Below are 19,455 nucleotides of genomic sequence, written 5' to 3' on the forward strand. Positions count from 1 at the left end.
CAACTGGAATTTGGGGGGCAAAAAGTCCCACACGGGCCCCTGTAATACAAATTAATAGGAAGAGCGTCCAGTTCTGGGCCCCTAAACCCCGGGACAGCAGACCCCTTTGTCCCCCCTGTCGACTCCCCTGTGCATAAGTCGTTTTTTTCTGCTCAGTCTGGTGATATAACGATTATATAAAATCTCCCAGAAATGATTATTTTTTACACTTTTTATCACTTTAAAAAATTCAGGAAAGGAAAATCGTCTATATTTTTTATTCAGTGGAGTGAGTGAGGTGTGCAGAGATCAGGAGTCAAAAAATATCCTGATAAACGATAATATTGAAACTATTATTATATCACTGACACAGTAACTGTAAAGCAGGATAATCTCAGTAATCTTCTTTGATCAACACAACGAGAACGTGGCCAGCAGTGCATTAAAACACATTTACACTTAGTTATTTTTATTGGTGTCATAGATGTAAATTATTTGATATGCTACATAAAATAAGAAAATAAATCCCCGTTAATGTCATATATCGAACAATCAGACTCATCATTTTGGGCTTAAATGTTCGTATTAACCCGCTCTGCATGATCCAGTGCTTCATTTTTTGGAGTTATTTTGAGATTATTTTTTAAGGTTTTTTTGTTTTTGTTTTTTGTTTTGTTTTTTGTCATTTTAAGTTTTTTGGGGTTTTTTTTAGTAATTTTTATTATATATTTTTTTGTTATTTTGAGGTTGGTTTTTTTTGTTTATTTTGTTTATTTATTTGTTTTGTTATTTTGAGTTGTTTTTTTTTATTTAATTTTGAGTTGTGTTTTTGTTTTTTTTTGTTATTTTTGAGTTTATTTTTTAATTTTTTTGAAAAACTGTCCCCTCTCTGTCTCTGCTGCTTCAGACTCGTCATTTTGGTCTTAAATGTTCGTATTAACCCTCTACATGATCCTGTTATTTGTATTTCACTATTGTGTCTGTAAATCAAGATATGAACATTAATAACAGACAAATCAGGCGTCTGAGTGTTTTTATTTTTTTACATTTTGTTTTGATAAAGCCACTGTCTTTTGGGATTCGTTTTAGAATTATACGATTAAAGATGATACTGATCAAAATATAACTTATGATTATTTACAGTGTTGTCTTAACACTAAAATGTCAAACTTGATTACGATATTAAGGAATAGACTCTTTTTTTAGACAATATTCCATCATTTTCGACATTAAATGGTAGTGTTTTGTTTTCTATTTCTGTATATTAGTCTATGTGTCTGAAACTTGTGAAAAATACAGCTCAAGATCAGTTTAAAGCTTCAGGAAAGGTTCATTTCTGTCCTGTGGATGTGCCTTTTTCAGTATCAATACCTGCTCAAATGAGTCTCTAGTGCCGATACTAGTTTTAGTATCGATTAGCATCTGATTTTCGATACTTTGAACAACCCTATCGACTAGTTTAAGCTCTATATTTTATTTTCTGGACTATAATTCGCTCTGGAGTATAAGTCGCGCCAGCCAAAAAAAAGCAGAATAATGAAGAAAAAAAACATATATAAGTCACATATTTGGAGGAAATTTATTTTACAAAATCCGAGACCAAGAACAGAACCGTGAGAAAATTCGAATAAGAATTTCTACAAAGATTTTCAGACTCATATTAGATTTGATTAAAAGCTGGCCAAATAAATTGTACCGTGTTTTCTGGAGTATAAGTCACACCAACCAAAAAATGCAGAATAATGAAGAAAAACAAACATATAAGTCAAGACAAAATTCTTTTTACATCAACTTTTTGGCTATTTTTTGCTGTAAAGGTTTGAATTAATAACTTTTATGACTCATTGTATCTACAAACTAACAACTAAAGTGATTTTGTTATTTATTTATTGCAGCTCATACATTTTATCAATTTAGAATACTGTATTTTCCGGACTATAGTCGCTCTGGAGTATAAGTCGCACCAGCCAAAAAATACATAATAATGAAGAAAAAAACATATATAAGTCGAATTTTTTGGGGGGGAAATTTATTTTACAAAATCCGAGCCCAAGAACAGACATTTTATCTTTAAAGTCAAGTTATAATAATAATAATAAAATGTGGAACGACAGGCTGAATATCAGTACATCACGCTAACGTAACACATTTATATTTATTCAGCTCCATGAAGCACAGACAGAACTGAACACGTGTCTGGTTTGTTAAGGTAAGATATTAACAGTTAATCAGATAAATAAAGCAGAAAAAACAAGTTAATAAGTCTTTTAAGAATTATATATTTCATTATTTCACATATAAGTCGCGTCTGAGTATAAGTCGCACCCTCAGAAAAATGAAAAAAATGAAAAAAGTGACACTTATAGTCCGGAAAACATGGCACTTAGTTCATTCAAAATCAAACTCTTTATTCTTAACCATGTTTTTTGTCTTTTTTTTTAATATAAACTCCATAAACTCCAGTCCACACTTGCACACGTCTCACTACAGGAGCCTCTTTTTCAGTTGGGCTTTTTCCATTGCGTCGCTTCTGTTGATTTGACCAAATTAAATCCATTTCCCTCTGTACCTGTTATTGCTTTACACCTGCACGCAGAAGATAAGCTGTGAACTTGCCTCGTCAAACCGAACCATGTCCAGATGTTTACCCCCGCCTCATTACTCCTCATCCTCCTGCAGAAAACCTGTGTAATTGTAACTGTAAATAACATTTTGCGAGTTAACGGTGTGAGCAGTTATGTCGTTCCTCCCGCCTGGATCACATAAGCACAGGGATGTTGCATTTCTTGAATAAAAAAAAACAGAACTGAGGCTGGAAAAAGGGGCGTTTGTCTGTTTTTACCTGGAATACACTTCAAGATCAAGCAAAACTGGATTCTCCGGTGCCACAGTGGCTTATTACTAATCTTTTAATGAACGTTCCTAGACACACCTGCATGTTTTTAATGTTTTATATCGACTTATATGCTTAGTTGTTTTGTTTATTTTTTGTTTATATTGTATTTTAAACAGTGCACCCATAAAAAAAGACAGTTTTAACCTTTTGTACCTGATTTTTATCATCTTAAAACTGTGAAAAAGAGACGTTTTGTAGTGGTCCAAAGTTATTCCTCACTTAGTTTATACAGCGTGAACATCATAATTATTCACCAGGATGAGTTTATAAGCAGTTTTTACAACTTCCAGAGGCCACAGCGGAGTTTAGCCGTCAGGGTAATGCAACAGCTAGCATGCTAACAGCACAGTTCATGATTATGTGGCAATAAAATGATTAAAAATGACACGCAGACAGTCCACAACAGGCTTATTTTGACCTCAACAGCTGCTTATACAGATAAAAAACTGTATATTTTAAGAGTAAAACAGTGAAATACAATTAATGCATCCAATATTTCTGAGTTGATTGATGAAATTTGCGTGTTTTTTTTGTCTCCGCAGTGGAGTCTGGTGTGCGACTCGGCCTGGAAAGTCCACATCGCCAAGTTTTCTCTTCTCGTCGGGTCCATTTTTGGATACCTGGTGTTTGGGATCCTCGCCGACTGGTAAGAGTTTTTGTTTTACTCAAGCTCCAAGTTTTAGATTTGTTCATTCAGCAACTCATAAACTAATTTTTTCAACTCATTTGCAACATAAAAAAACATGTTATTAACGCATAATCACACAAACGAGATGCCCAAATGGAGAAGCAGAAGATAAAACCTCTTACACAACTGACAAAAATCGATAGTATATGTTTTATTATCTTCAAGTTCCGTTTACAGCAGGGCCTTGTGGGTAAATGTATAATGATAAAAAGCAGGTCATGTGACTCTCTAGTGAACGTTAGGTGACAGAGGCCTCAGCGTGAGCGTAGTACAGACAGTAATAATGTAATATAAATGCATACAACTCCAAGTCGCACAATCACTTATGTGCACAGAATACTATCGCTGTGATAAACTCTGTATGTGTGGATACAAAATATGGATTTTTTTTTGTGCTACGCTAGATCCAGAGTTTGTATAATGTAGATTTAGAAGTCAAGGTCACAGCTAAACAGTGGAAATGAGAAAGATAAAGGCCCAATCTCAGTTCTCAGACACAGACTCCTCAGTAAAAGCCAAATGTAAAGACTGTCAACTGGGCAAAAAGTTGTAGGAGTAAAGACGTTATATGTCTGAGGAACGGCTGAGGGATTACACAGACATTTACCGAAGAACTATGGGCATATAACCTTCAAACTGGTCAGAGAGATGGAAAATATTGTCAAGAAATTAGCAGAAAATAAGGAAGATAGAAGATATAAGGCAGTGTCCAGGTGTAGTCTGACCAGAACTGAAGAAGCGGCTTGGATGAACAGTGAAAACATCTTGACGATTTGTCCAGTTTTGCACAGATTTTACATTTTATATTGGCTTTTACTATGGATTAGACGGACTGGGCGACTGAGAGGTAGGTTGAAAACACAGCGCTTAGAAATTGGACAGCCATAATTTTGTTGTTTTGCTTATTTATATTGTTTGGTTTTCCATTTTCAACAACTCAACAACCAGCCGGTCCGTCCTACATTCAGTTTAAATCCAGAAAAGTCTAGAACCTGCACCACAAAGGTCTCAAACTTCCATCCTAACTTCAAATGATCCAAGCACAGCCGCTCATTTGCATCTCGTGTGTCTCTCCATCTCTTGAAAATTCTCGTATCCTTCAGAACTACTTCTTTAACCTGAGATAAATATGAGTTTTTAACATAACCTCCTGAGACCTGGTGTCCTCATCTGTGGACGACACGTTTTGGGTTGTCTAGGCCACAGTGCAAATTTTTAGCAAACAACAGCAACAAGAACATGTTCAATTTTGAACATTTCTAAGAGTTTAGAATATTTTTTATTTATTTATTTTTCTGTATTTTATTATCAATTTTATTTTTTTAATTTTATTTATGTTTTTAATTTATTTTATTTATTTAATTATTGTTTTATTTATTTTATTATTTATTTATTTTATTTATGTTTTTTATTATTTTTGTTTATTTATTTATTTTTATTAGTTAATTTATTTAATTTATTTTTTTATTTAAAGGCACACGTCTTCCTGCACCTGTCAACAGCACAAATGAGACACATTGTTCCAGAGGCAAAATTGTTGTTTCTTATTTTGTTTTTTACACTGATGTGAAAAAATGTGTGTGTTCAGGCACTTAAGAGTTTTTGCAAATAAAATCATGCAAGAGCTCGGGTCTCAGGAGGATAAACAGACCGTGCATCTCTGTGATTGGTTAATCCACCTGTCAATCACACTCTCTGAAATGGAGGAGACGGAGAGTATCATCCCAGACCCACTCGTCTTTTTCAAGTTTCGTCCAAGTATGTAGTTTTGGCGAAGTACCAACAGTGTGGGGTGTTACTGCTGAATATAAAGCCACGTTTAATTATGCGTTTTATGATCATCATTATATAACAGGCTTAATATAGTATTTAAGCACAGACTGTGTAAAGAAGTGGGCTGACCAAAGAGCCAATCCAGAGCGAGGATGTTGAAGGTAACGCCCCGTCACGCCCGCACCGCTGGTTTAGCAACGCTGTCAGTCAAAAACCTGTAATGCTAACGGGAGCAACCCTGGGGAAAGAAGGCGTCTGATTTGGCTGTTTTTAATGCTCGTATCGTGATTTACAGACACAAAAGTGAAATAAAAACCCCAGGATCACGTAGAGGGTTAATAAGAACATTTAAGACCAAAATGACGAGTCTGACAGCGGCAGGTACAGAGAGAGGGGATAGTTTTTCAAAAAAATCAAAAAATAAACTCAAAAATAACAAAAAAAAACAACAAAAAACACAACTCAAAATTAAATAAAAAAAAGAACTCAAAATAACAAAAAAATAAATAAACAAAATAACTAAAAAAAACCAACAACCTCAAAATAACTAAAAAAAAAAATTATAATAAAAATTACCAAAAAAAAACCAAACAAAAAAAAAACCTTAAAATGACAAAATAAATAAATAAATAAAATAAAAAATAAAAACCTAACAGCAGCAGTTATGGAGAGAGGCGATAGTTTTTCAATAGAAAGTGAATTGGAGCCAGAGTCGATGGAGCCGGAAACACGCCCGTGATCACTTCCTGTTTTTAAAATGTTTAAATTTATTTTATTTATGAAAAAACAAAACAACACAGGACTTGACAAGAGATACAAACATGCGGGAGACAAAGAAACAGACAAGAAAATGATCAAACTGGGACAAAACAGAGGAAAAGAAACAAATAAAACAATGATCAGAGGTTGGGGCGGACTGGGGGATGACAAAGAGCTGATGTTTTATTATTGAGCAGGTAAAATGAAAAAAAAAAAAAAGAAGAGGAAGGAAGAAAAAAGCAAACAAAGGAAAGGAAAGGGAGAAAGGAAAACATAAATAAAAGAGAATGGAGACTCAACCCTGAATCTGAATGTGAAAACTAGTCTTAACTTCATAAATAAACTCACTCAGTCTTTCATTTTATCTGATCACTTCCTGTTTTTAACGTGGCAGCAAAAGTTTAGCTCCATTTATATAAACCGTCTGTGTATTTCAGGGAGTTTCTGAGGCGATTCTACTGTAATCCTGCAGTGTGACATTCTGCTCTGTGACCACATACTCTCTGGTGATTACTCTATGGATTAGTGATTCTGCTCGTCCAGTGTTTCTCAACATTTATTGAGTCGCGCCGCATTTTTGATTAAAACGTTTCTGTTGTACTTGGGGAAAAATTGTTGTTTTTTTTGGTTTCTCAGCTGGTTCGATGGTCGATCAGGACGCTCCAGAATAGTAAATACTTCATTAAATGCACATTTGAATAAACTTAACTGGAAGTAGATGTTTGTTTAAAGCGTGTTTGTTTTAAAAATGAATGTGCCAGTTTATGTCGTGATTTAAAAGTGGAATATTTGGTGCTACAAATTCACTTCAATAATCTGGGAACAAACATTTATACTGACACCTGCAGTTGTTTTTAAAGTTTTATATGGACTTACGCAGTTATTTTGTTTTTTAATTTGTATTTTTCTGTATTTTGAACTGGCATTTTCTGGATTTTGAGCTAAAAGGAGCGTCTGAATGCTCTCTGAAGATAAATGAACAACAAAAAAATGTCTGACGTTGACAGGCTCCATGTTCCTAAATGACGACTGTTGTGGAAATAAAACTCCTTTTTCAGGCTCTGATAAACGTTGAAGCATAGACAAGAGTTTATTTCTTGCAAGAAATAGGTCCGACAGCATCTCCCCCTTATGTCAGACCCCGAATGATGGAAATCACCGGGTTTATGTAGTTTGAGATGACCAGGGAACGTACTTTTCAAAGCTAACTTTCTCTTTAATGCATTGGTTTACGTGGAGTGCTCTCTGCTGCCACACTCCATTGAGGTCAATTCAGTGGTCAGTCGGTATAACTGCAAGTAAATTTCCTCTGGTTGGTTTTCTTATTCAGGCCTAAACATTGCTCCTAAACAGTGTTGAAATTTCGCCCAAAAAATGTTGAAATGTTTTTCAAAGCATAAAAAGAAACATGTGTTTGTATATTTACAATAGAACACAAGTTAATTCATTTTTACAGGCAGTTCACAATGTTGTTTCATGTCCTGAGAAGAAGAAAAACATCATAATAAAAATCATAATTCATGCATCAGAGGGTTAAAGGAGAGGGATCTGAAAGCCAACTGCATGGTCTGATTGCATCTATCTTCACTTACATTATAAACACGTCTTAATACGATTAGAAACCAAAAGGGAACAAAAGGGTTTAGATGAAAGGGTTTAACACTGTCATGACGACCAGACCAAATGAGTTTTAGTTACAAGACCACGTGATTTCTCAAAGGTAAACTAACCACGCAATATTTTAATTTCCTTTACAACGACAAACAAAGAAAATACATGATAATTAATGCAAAATCCTCGTGTCTGTGTTTGTGCAGGTTGGGGCGACACCCGGTCCTCATCATCTCCGTGCTCTTCATGCTCGTGTTCGGTCTCACCGTGGCCTTCTCCGTCAACGTGCCCATGTTCGCCACCCTGAGGTTCTTCGAGGGATTCTGCCTGGCCGGGATCAGCCTGTCCCTCTACGTCCTCAGTAAGTCTCGGACGCAAAACACACGGTTTTCACACGGGCTCAAAACGTCTAAAGTTTGGTGGTGACTGAGAATTCAAAATGGAGAGAGTTCGGTTCCTTGTTAGATCTTCATTTGTGGACTTCAGAAATTCGTTTTGACTTTATTGTTGGTTTAATTGTGCGGTGATTTGACATGAAAATAGCTGTAAAAATGATAACTTCCTTAACACAAATGGGTTTAATTAAAGCTACAATCTGTAACTTTTTAGAACTGGCATGTCACCTTCCTGATTGCATGGAAATAGAAAAGTAAAGCCGTACTTTCGATCGTTTTCTGTGGAGAAAGATGTGTTGTTTTTTTTGCCATACTGTGGAGTATTATCAGGTAGAAACATTTCCATGGACACAAGCAGGCGTCAGAGTCAGGTTTGTGGAGATGCAAGCCCGGACACAGTAAGGCCACTTGTTTTTCTTTAATTTTCAGTGCCGTAAACCCACGAAAATAGAGAAAAGCATCATTTTACTTTAGTATATTTTTGTTCTAATAAGTTACATACTGTTAGTTTCAGCAGAGTCTTGTCTTTATCCATGTGCTGTGGCTTAAATCAGCTTTTCACGTTGTAGAAACTAAAATAGTTCTACCGTTATGCTGTTGTTGGTGCTATTCTTAATCAGACCTGTTCTGCAAAATCGTTTCCTTCTCGTTGACCCTCTTGAAGTTGTTTTTGGAGTGATTTGTTCCAGTTTGTGTAATCTCTAATCGCTTATTTCCAAGCCACCATATTGACGATCGACTCCCATTTTCACCTTCACTGGTACACGCCCCCTGCACTGTGCGTACTTCATTCTTCAGCAGCGTCGCGTAGTCATTTTGGTACAAATAAAAGAAAGAAATCTGCTGTTTTACTCATGTGATGTGCAGAGATGTTTGTGATGACGTTTATGGCGATGTTTGGGCACCGTGGTTTTCTAACACAGACTTATTTCTTTTATTAAGTCGTTTTAGATCAGAGGCGTCAAACTCAATTTCACCGGGGGCCACGTCAGCAAAACGGTGCGTCTCAAATTTGCAAAGATATAAAAAAATATGTCTAACTGCGTAACTCCTGATAAACTGACATTTTAAGACAGTCATACGTTTAAATTTACCTCGTCGCGGGCCGCATAAAATGACATCTCGGGCTGCATTTGGCCCCCGGGCCTTGAGTTTGACACGTGTTTTAGATGAATATTGCGATTTAAAATGTTCAGATTCTACCATAACGATCCACGAATGTCAGAGATTATAACTAAAGAGACTCACAAACACAATATGTCTGCTTTAACGCAAAGTAGCAGCTAGCGTGCGCGTTGTCAAAGTCGTCGTGCGTTCTCTTTCCCCGGAAACCTGCTGTCGTTTTGTTTTTCCTCAGCGGAGAACTACATTTAAGCGACGATGTTCATTTGTACGGAGGATATGGAACAACCTCATCCGTCATTTCCAAACATATCGCTGTGTCTTTCTCGTTCCTTCCTTCGCCGTTGCGTCTAATTCATCCATAAGCCACAGTCGGCTCTGAATCGGCTCCGTCAGTGTGTTCCGCAGTGGCATTATCCCCTGCACCACTATCAGCGCTCGTCTTCCTCGCTCCAATAATAAAAAAAAAAAACTCTTTGGTTTTTAATTGGCATTTCTAGCTGCGGGTTTAGCTCTCGGTTGGAAGAAAGACGTGTGATTGACCTCGTAGCATTTATTAAGCCGGGCATTGTAGCGTGAATACATTTTAATTACACAACCGATTCTAGCGCGTTTCCTCTCCGACGGAATGGTTGATTTTGTATTTAGATGTAATTACTTAATGCATAATCACACTAATTACTCTTTTAAAACAAACTAACCAGTAACCAGTTTTCGCTATTAAAAATTGTATTATTTTGTTTTAAATTGCTCGTTGCTATGGAAACGGAGCAGATTTTTTTCACTACTTTGAAACCCATGGATAAATAAGACCATCCGAGGAAAAACGTGACCAAATAATTCCAGCGTCGCACTCACAGACGGTATAAAAAAAGTGGACTAAGTGAGTCAAATGAAGCTAATCGAGGCTAGCGGTTATAGCGGCTAATTTGGAGCAGAGTTGCGTATTAGGAATTCCTGACCACGAGTGTCATAGCAACCAAAGAGCCAAGCAGGAGCGAGGTTGTTGAAGGTAACGCCGCTTCTCGTCTGCACCTCTGGTTTAGCAGGGAGCGGGCGCTTAGCAACGCTGTCAATCAAACCTGTTGCTAACGCTAGCGGGAGTGATCTACTACATTGACCTAAAAAAAAAACAACTAAAAACAGGAAAAACCTTTGTGTCTGTGTCGTAACGTCGGACAGGAGGGACCAAAAAGACAGAACTCGGGGAAAGGGTTAAGGAAAATGAGCGGGACGTTTGACATGGACCAGGGACAGAGCGGGAGGAGCAGGGTCTGAGACAGGACAGACTGAACCGGTAGAGACGAGCAGGGTCTGGAGAAGGGAGAGCTGAGCGGGTCCAGGGAGCGGGTTCTGGTGAGGAGCAAAAGAATCCAGTTTAGCAAAGTCGAAAAGCGGAAAAACGTGAACTGAGCCAAGCAGGGAGTACCACAGAGATACATGGACGACGATCTGGCGCCGAGTGTCAGGTCCTGGCTCTTCTTATCCTCCCCAGGTGCAGCTGATTGTCGATTAACTCCAGGTGTGTGTGTGGGAGGAGCCAAGATCTCCGCAGAGAGACAGAGATTATGACTGCCAGGTTATATCAAAAGTATAAATTTTCACGTGTCGTCCCTGGACAGGCTGATGTTTCAGTCGAAGTAACAGTTTGGTGTAGATCACATGTGTCAAACTCAAGGCCCGCGAGCCAAATGTGGCCCTCCGCATCATTTTACGTGGCCCTCAACAGGGTAAATTAAAAGCTGATGATGGTCTTAAAATGTCATTTTATCAGGAGATACACAGTTACACAGACATATTTTTACATCTAGACAAATGCATGTGTAATATTTGTAACTTGAATGAATAATAAATACAGAAAGTTAATTAACCCTTAGGACTGAGCGCACTATGGGCCAGTATATCTCACCTGGACCTACACTTTTATTCTTTTCTTAGCCATAAAAATCATGTTAAACGAAGTATCAGAATTTACTGCATTTTTTCACACAACTACTTCTATTTTACACATCCATCCGTGTTTTTTCTTTTACGCATTGAATAAATGAGTGAAAATCCCCACAGCTCCGCGCTCTCATTTGTCGCCTTCGAGGGGCAACAGAGGCAGATTTACCGTAATGATGGTAAAATATTTAGATAAGTTTTGCCTCCGCTTTGAGACGGCGTTTGAATTTACATGAGAGCACGACTGGGCGGAGTTACGCTGCTGGAAAGTCCACAACCGCGAGTCCAACGGCGACGATAGGATCCGACGCTATAGGGTTAAACAAGTTACAAAAGTAGTTAGATTTATTTACATCTGGTCATTTTGAGAGCAGCCGTTTTGCTTCCCTGGTGTAGATGGATGAAAGACATTTCTAAACACATTCATTTCACACACACACACACACACACACAATCACTCAGTTTCAGATACACAAATCCTTTTCAGTTTTTGGACATTTCATTTCATTTTATTTCAGTTTTTGGACATTGTATAAAATTTTTTGGCCATTTTATTTCATTTTTTTGGCTATTTTATTTCATTTTATTTCATTTTTTGACCATTTTATTTCATTTTATTTCATTTTTTAGACATTTTATTTCAGTTTTTGACCATTTTATTTAATTTTATTTCAGTTTTTGACCATTTTATTTCATTTTATTTCATTTTTTGACCATTTTATTTCATTTTATTTCATTTTTTGGACATTTTATTTCAGTTTTTGACCATTTTATTTCAGTTTTTGACCATTTTATTTCAGTTTTTAGACATTTTATTTCAGTTTTTGACCATTTTATTTCATTTTATTTCAGTTTTTGACCATTTTATTTAATTTTATTTCAGTTTTTGACCATTTTATTTAATTTTATTTCAGTTTTTGACCATTTTATTTCATTTTATTTCATTTTTTGGACATTTTATTTCAGTTTTTGACCATTTTATTTCAGTTTTTAGACATTTTATTTCAGTTTTTGACCATTTTATTTCATTTTATTTCAGTTTTTGACCATTTTATTTAATTTTATTTCAGTTTTTGACCATTTTATTTAATTTTATTTCAGTTTTTGACCATTTTATTTCATTTTATTTCATTTTTTGGACATTTTATTTCAGTTTTTGACCATTTTATTTCAGTTTTTAGACATTTTATTTCAGTTTTTGACCATTTTATTTCATTTTATTTCAGTTTTTGACCATTTTATTTAATTTTATTTCAGTTTTTGACCATTTTATTTCATTTTATTTCATTTTTTGACCATTTTATTTCATTTTTTGACCATTTTATTTCATTTTATTTCATTTTTTGGACATTTTATTTCAGTTTTTGACCATTTTATTTCAGTTTTTAGACATTTTATTTCAGTTTTTGACCATTTTATTTCATTTTATTTCAGTTTTTGACCATTTTATTTCATTTTATTTCAGTTTTTGACCATTTTATTTCATTTTATTTCATGTTTTTGACCATTTTATTTCATTTTATTCCAGCTTTTGGACATTTTATTTAATCTTTTTCTTTCACACAGATTCACTAACGGGCACAAACTTGCCTTGACATTATCCATTTGTCACATGTGCAAACTTTTCAAAACTTGTGCGCGTTATAATCTCATTTGGCTTTAACTCTTCCACCGACTCACAGCAACAATACAGAAAGTCGATTTGTCTGTTATTCATATGTTGAGTTACGGAAGCAATAACGAAATAAAGAAATAAAAACCCCAGGATCATGTAGAGGGTTAATACGAACATTTAAGACCAAAATGACGAGTCTGACAGCAGCAGGTGCAGAGAGAGGAGACAGTTTTTCAAAAAATCAAAAAATAAACTCAAAAATAACACAAAAAAAACCCCACACAACTCAAAATTAAATTAAAAAAACAACTCAAAATAACAAAAAAAATAAACAAAATAAACGCAAAAAAAACAACAACCTCAAAATAACAAAAAAAAAATTATAATAAAAATTACAAAAAAAACAAAACTTAAAATGACACAAAAAAAACTTAAAAAATAATTTCAAAATAACTCAAAATAATGAAGCGCAGGATCATACAGAGCAGGTTAATACAAACATTTAAGACCAAAATGACGAGTCTGACAACAGCAGGTACACAGTTTTTCAATAGAAAGTGAATTGGAGCCAGAGTTGATGGAGCAGGAAGTGCGCTCGTGATCACTTCCTGTTTGGAACGTGGCGGCTAACAGGTTAGCTATGTCCATTTATATAAACAGTCTATGATTTTGCTGCAGTTTTATAGTTTTAAATGTGCTTTTTGGATAAATTTAACATGTAATTGCACAAAAATGTATGAAATTGAAAACAAAAGCGCAGTTAAATATTTTGGATTCAGTATTTTTCGTTACACCCATGAGTTGAGCTGCAAGATTTTGAAAAGAAAAACAAAATCTGATTGCAAGTTTTGTGAAGTTCTCCCGAGGATTCCCATGTGGACCAAATGTGGATTAGACAAATAATTAACTGCAGATTATTAGGATTTATACGAGACGACAGCAGAGTTTAGTGAGTTTGATGAAGATTTCGTAAATGGACAACAGTGGCTCAGTTGAAGCGTTTTTTTTCCACTGATCCACAGGTTAACGGTGCGATTCCAGCTCCCACGAAACAATACTTTCGTTAGCGCTAAGGCTGGTACACGCCCCCTGCACTGTGCGTACTTCATTCTTCAGCAGCGTCGCGTAGTCATTTTGGTACAAATAAAAAAAAGAAATCTGCTGTTTTACTCATGTGATGTGCAGAGATGTTTGTGATGACGTTTATGGCGATGTTTGGGCACCGTGGTTTTCCAACGCAGACTTATTTCTTTTATTAAGTCGTTTTAGATCAGAGGCGTCAAACTCAATTTCACCGGGGGCCACATCAGCAAAACGGTTCGTCTCAAATTTGCAAAGATATAAAAAAAAATGTCTCACTGCGTAACTCCTGATAAACTGACATTTTAAGACAGTCATACATTTAAATTTACCTCGTCGCGGGCCGCATAAAATGACATGGCGGGCCGCATTTGGTCCCCGGGCCTTGAGTTTAACACGTGTTTTAGATGAATATTGCGATTTAAAATGTTCAGATTCTACCATAACGATCCACGAATGTCAGAGATTATAACTAAAGAGACTCACAAACACAATATGACACTTTTAACGCAAAGTAGCTTTTTTTTGCATAAACTCCTGCGCTGGTGTAGTGTTGTGAGTGCATTTTGGGTCAGACACATAGTTTTGAGAGCTTTTTAGTCAAATACAGTCGTAATAAACTGTCAAACCAACAGGTACGATGAGATTTTTCAATATAAACACGTTCATTTTGTTCTTTGCAGACGGTATTCTACCATCTAAATAAACGCAGCCTTTTTCAAACTTAGAATTACGATACATTGATCAGCTCTGCCCATAAAACTTCCTGTAAAAATCTATAACTCCTAAAAGCAATTTGGCCCATTGGCTTGGGTTTAATAGAGGAACAAGGGTACAGTGGCGGCGCAGGCTCCTTCAGTGTCCTTGTCATCTTAATTTAGCCCAGAGAACATATATCCTGAGAGGGTCCATTCAGCTGCCGTTTGGACGGGAGGACAAAGAGGGACACACAGTAAAACGAGGACATTACTCCACGTCTGTTTACCGATGACAGCTGAGTGACCCTGACACCGGCCCGTGGCGTTCAGACCCGGGGTAAAGTGTTCAGGCGGCTATGTTGATTTTGGCATTGACTTCAACACATTATCTGTTCAGTTCAAGTTTAACTTCAGCTGCTCAATGTGTCCTGTGTAGTTTGTGTTAAATGCCAGGGAGAGGAGGTGGGGTTAAGAGAGGATCTGATAGGCAGGGGGCGCTGGTCCATAGTTTGGCTTTGGGCACAGCAGCAGCGTTAATGCCTGGTTTGGTTGTGGTTTGCCAAATGTAGTTTTTTCAGTTTTTGACCATTTTATTTCAGTTTTGGCCATTTTATTTCATTTTTTAGACATTTTATTTCATTTTATTTCAGTTTTTGACCATTTTATTTCATTTTATTTCAGTTTTGGCCATTTTATTTCATTTTATTTCATTTTTTAGACATTTTATTTCATTTTATTTCAGTTTTTGGCCATTTTATTTCATTTTATTTCAGTTTTGGCCATTTTATTTCATTTTATTTCATTTTTTAGACATTTTATTTCAGTTTTTGACCATTTTATTTAATTTTATTTCAGTTTTGGCCATTTTATTTCATTTTATTTCATTTTTTAGACATTTTATTTCATTTTATTTCAGTTTTTGGACATTTTATTTCATTTTATTTCATTTTTTAGACATTTTATTTCATTTTATTTCAGTTTTTGCCCATTTTATTTCAGTTCTGGACATTCTATTTAATTTAATTTCCATTTTTCACCATTTTATTTCAATTTTAGCCAATTTATTTCATTTTATTTCAGTTTTTGCCCATTTTATTTCATGAACAAAACTGAAATAAAATGTCCAAAAACTGAAAAAGCCACATTTGATAAACCACAACCATGTATTTATTAATTTACTAGCTTGTTTTGCTTGAGTTATGATCCGCTTGAACTCTGGTTGTTACAGAATAAGGGAGTTTTACACTGACATTTTATTCTGAAGGTGACATAATAAAACCTGGACGACTGAGCGATTCCACAGACGTCTGAAGGTGACAATAAAACTCCAGCTCATAAAAAGACAAGGGAGTAAATCCGTTATTAACTTTATATTTTAGTCTTTTATAAGTTAGCTAACAGTTTGACGTTCTTGCAGAGTCTGACGCTGCTCAAAGCTTCTCCAGCTCATCCCAAAGATTCTCAATGGGGTTAAGGTCTGGACTCTGTGGTGGACGATCCATGTGTGAAAATGACGTCTCATGCTCCTGATCCACTCTGTCACAGTTTAATCCCGATGAATCCTGACATTGTCGTTTTGGAATATGCCCAAAAATCCACTGCTGTAATAACCTGGTCATTCAGTTTATTCAGGTGTCAGCTGACGTCATTCTACTGAACCTCGACCGGACCAACTGCAGCAACAATAACATATTTGCTCAGTTAAATCCACATGGAGACTTTTTTTTTGGCCAGGTAGTGTATTAATGTTCAGATCTTGATTTACAGACACAATAGTGAAATAAAAACCCCAGGATCATGTAGAGGGTTAATATGAACATTTAAGACCGAAATGACGAGTCTGAAGCAGCAGAGACAGAGAGAGGACACAGTTTTTCAATAGAAAGTGAATTGAGCCAAAAACGGAAATAAAATGAAATAAAATGGCCAAAATTGAAATAAAATGAAATAAAATGGTCAAAAACTGAAATAAAATTAAATAAAATGGCCAAAATTGAAATAAAATGGCCAAACTTGGAAATAAAATTAAATAAAATGGCCAAAAACTGAAATAAAATTAAATAAAATGGCCAAAACTGAAATAAAATGGCCAAAAACTGAAATAAAATGAAAAAAAAGGGGCCAAAAACTGAAATAAAATGAAAAAAAATGGCCAAAATTGAAATAAAATGGCTAAACTTGGAAATAAAATGAAATAAAATGGCCAAAAAACTGAAATAAAATGAAATAAAATGGCCAAAAACTGAAATAAAATGAAATAAAATGGCCAAAAGCTGAAATAAAATTAAATAAAATGGCCAAAAACTGAAATAAAATGAAATAAAATTGCCAAAAACTGAAATAAAATGGCCAAAAATGAAATAAAATGAAATAAAATGGCCAAAAACTGAAATAAAATGAAATAAAATGACCAAAAACTGAAATAAAATTAAATAAAATGACCAAAAACTGAAATAAAATTAAATAAAATGGCCAAAATTGAAATAAAATGAAATAAAATGGTCAAAAACTGAAATAAAATTAAATAAAATGGCCAAAATTGAAATAAAATGGCCAAACTTGGAAATAAAATTAAATAAAATGGCCAAAAACTGAAATAAAATTAAATAAAATGGCCAAAACTGAAATAAAATGGCCAAAAACTGAAATAAAATGAAAAAAAAGGGGCCAAAAACTGAAATAAAATGAAAAAAAATGGCCAAAATTGAAATAAAATGGCTAAACTTGGAAATAAAATGAAATAAAATGGCCAAAAACTGAAATAAAATGAAATAAAATGGCCAAAAACTGAAATAAAATGAAATAAAATGGCCAAAAGCTGAAATAAAATTAAATAAAATGGCCAAAAACTGAAATAAAATGAAATAAAATTGCCAAAAACTGAAATAAAATGGCCAAAAATGAAATAAAATGAAATAAAATGGCCAAAAACTGAAATAAAATGAAATAAAATGACCAAAAACTGAAATAAAATTAAATAAAATGACCAAAAACTGAAATAAAATTAAATAAAATGGCCAAAATTGAAATAAAATGAAATAAAATGGTCAAAAACTGAAATAAAATTAAATAAAATGGCCAAAATTGAAATAAAATGGCCAAACTTGGAAATAAAATTAAATAAAATGGCCAAAAACTGAAATAAAATTAAATAAAATGGCCAAAACTGAAATAAAATGGCCAAAAACTGAAATAAAATGAAAAAAAGGGGCCAAAAACTGAAATAAAATGAAAAAAAATGGCCAAAATTGAAATAAAATGGCTAAACTTGGAAATAAAATGAAATAAAATGGCCAAAAACTGAAATAAAATGAAATAAAATGGCCAAAAACTGAAATAAAATGAAATAAAATGGCCAAAAGCTGAAATAAAATTAAATAAAATGGCCAAAAACTGAAATAAAATGAAATAAAATTGCCAAAAACTGAAATAAAATGGCCAAAAATGAAATAAAATGAAATAAAATGGCCAAAAACTGAAATAAAATGAAATAAAATGACCAAAAACTGAAATAAAATTAAATAAAATGACCAAAAACTGAAATAAAATTAAATAAAATGGCCAAAATTGAAATAAAATGAAATAAAATGGTCAAAAACTGAAATAAAATTAAATAAAATGGCCAAAATTGAAATAAAATGGCCAAACTTGGAAATAAAATTAAATAAAATGGCCAAAAACTGAAATAAAATTAAATAAAATGGCCAAAACTGAAATAAAATGGCCAAAAACTGAAATAAAATGAAAAAAAGGGGCCAAAAACTGAAATAAAATGAAAAAAAATGGCCAAAATTGAAATAAAATGGCTAAACTTGGAAATAAAATGAAATAAAATGGCCAAAAACTGAAATAAAATGAAATAAAATGGCCAAAAACTGAAATAAAATGAAATAAAATGGCCAAAAGCTGAAATAAAATTAAATAAAATGGCCAAAAACTGAAATAAAATGAAATAAAATTGCCAAAAACTGAAATAAAATGGCCAAAAATGAAATAAAATGGCCAAAAACTGAAATAAAATGACCAAAAACTGAAATAAAATTAAATAAAATGACCAAAAACTGAAATAAAATTAAATAAAATGGCCAAAAACTGAAATAAAATGTCGATGGAGCTGAAGGTGCGCCCATGTTCATTTATCCTCACTATTTGGAGTCTGGCTATGTTCCTTTAATCAGAATCATTAGACTTTTATTCCCATCGTCAGTGAACACAACTCACAAACTAGTAACTTACTTTGTGATAAAGTGCAACATAAAACACTGAATAATAGTAATATTTTAAAAAAGCTATTATAAATACAAATAAGGGCATGTATAAAGTTTAAAAAGAAATGCTTAAAAGATAAAAAATAGTCTTAGAGGTAGATATATATGTTAAATTTACACTTAAACAGCTGATCTGATCCTTTTAACACCAGATCATCTCTCTTCCCCCAGATCACTTCTTTTCTTTCACATTTCCACTTGAACAGCCGAGCCCCTGACGTGCCCTCGCTCTGCACTTCCTCCTCCAAACGTCCCCGACCCCAGCGCCGCTCCCGTGACGGATACGTTCCCTCACGGCCCGCGGCCTTTGTCCCACTCACGCAGCACAAAGGTCGTCTTGACAGATTTTTCCATAGGTTTTTTTGCGTTGCCGTGGCGATCCCGTCCGTCTCATCACGTGGACCGGTTATCACATGATATTTTCCCAGCAGCGCTTGTGTGTATTGACTAAACTCTACTACAGACGGGCCCCCGAGAAGCACCGCGGCTCAATAACACATTACTGCTGCCAATCAAGATGTTTAAGAGCTCAGATACGGTTATGTAATGAGGTTATCGTTTTTGTCGCTTGAGACCAGCTGGCGTTTAGTTGGCACCGTAGAATCTGCGTCGATGATTCATGATATT

The 19,455-nt window shown here is 34.6% G+C and overlaps 1 protein-coding gene across 1 annotated transcript in view; it reads left to right on the forward strand.

The window, feature by feature from the left end:
* The window catches only part of LOC117385237 (solute carrier family 22 member 23-like), a 111,047-nt gene that overhangs the window by 23,714 nt on the left and 67,878 nt on the right, over positions 1-19,455 (forward strand). Inside the window, exons 2-3 of the mRNA XM_033982508.2 lie at positions 3,418-3,521; positions 7,913-8,067. Of these exons, the coding sequence (XP_033838399.1) occupies positions 3,418-3,521; positions 7,913-8,067 (259 nt within the window). The remainder of the gene's footprint in view (positions 1-3,417; positions 3,522-7,912; positions 8,068-19,455) is intronic.

This window comes from Periophthalmus magnuspinnatus, chromosome 17 (genome assembly GCF_009829125.3).
Source record: "Periophthalmus magnuspinnatus isolate fPerMag1 chromosome 17, fPerMag1.2.pri, whole genome shotgun sequence".
Classification (NCBI taxonomy): domain Eukaryota; kingdom Metazoa; phylum Chordata; class Actinopteri; order Gobiiformes; family Gobiidae; genus Periophthalmus; species Periophthalmus magnuspinnatus.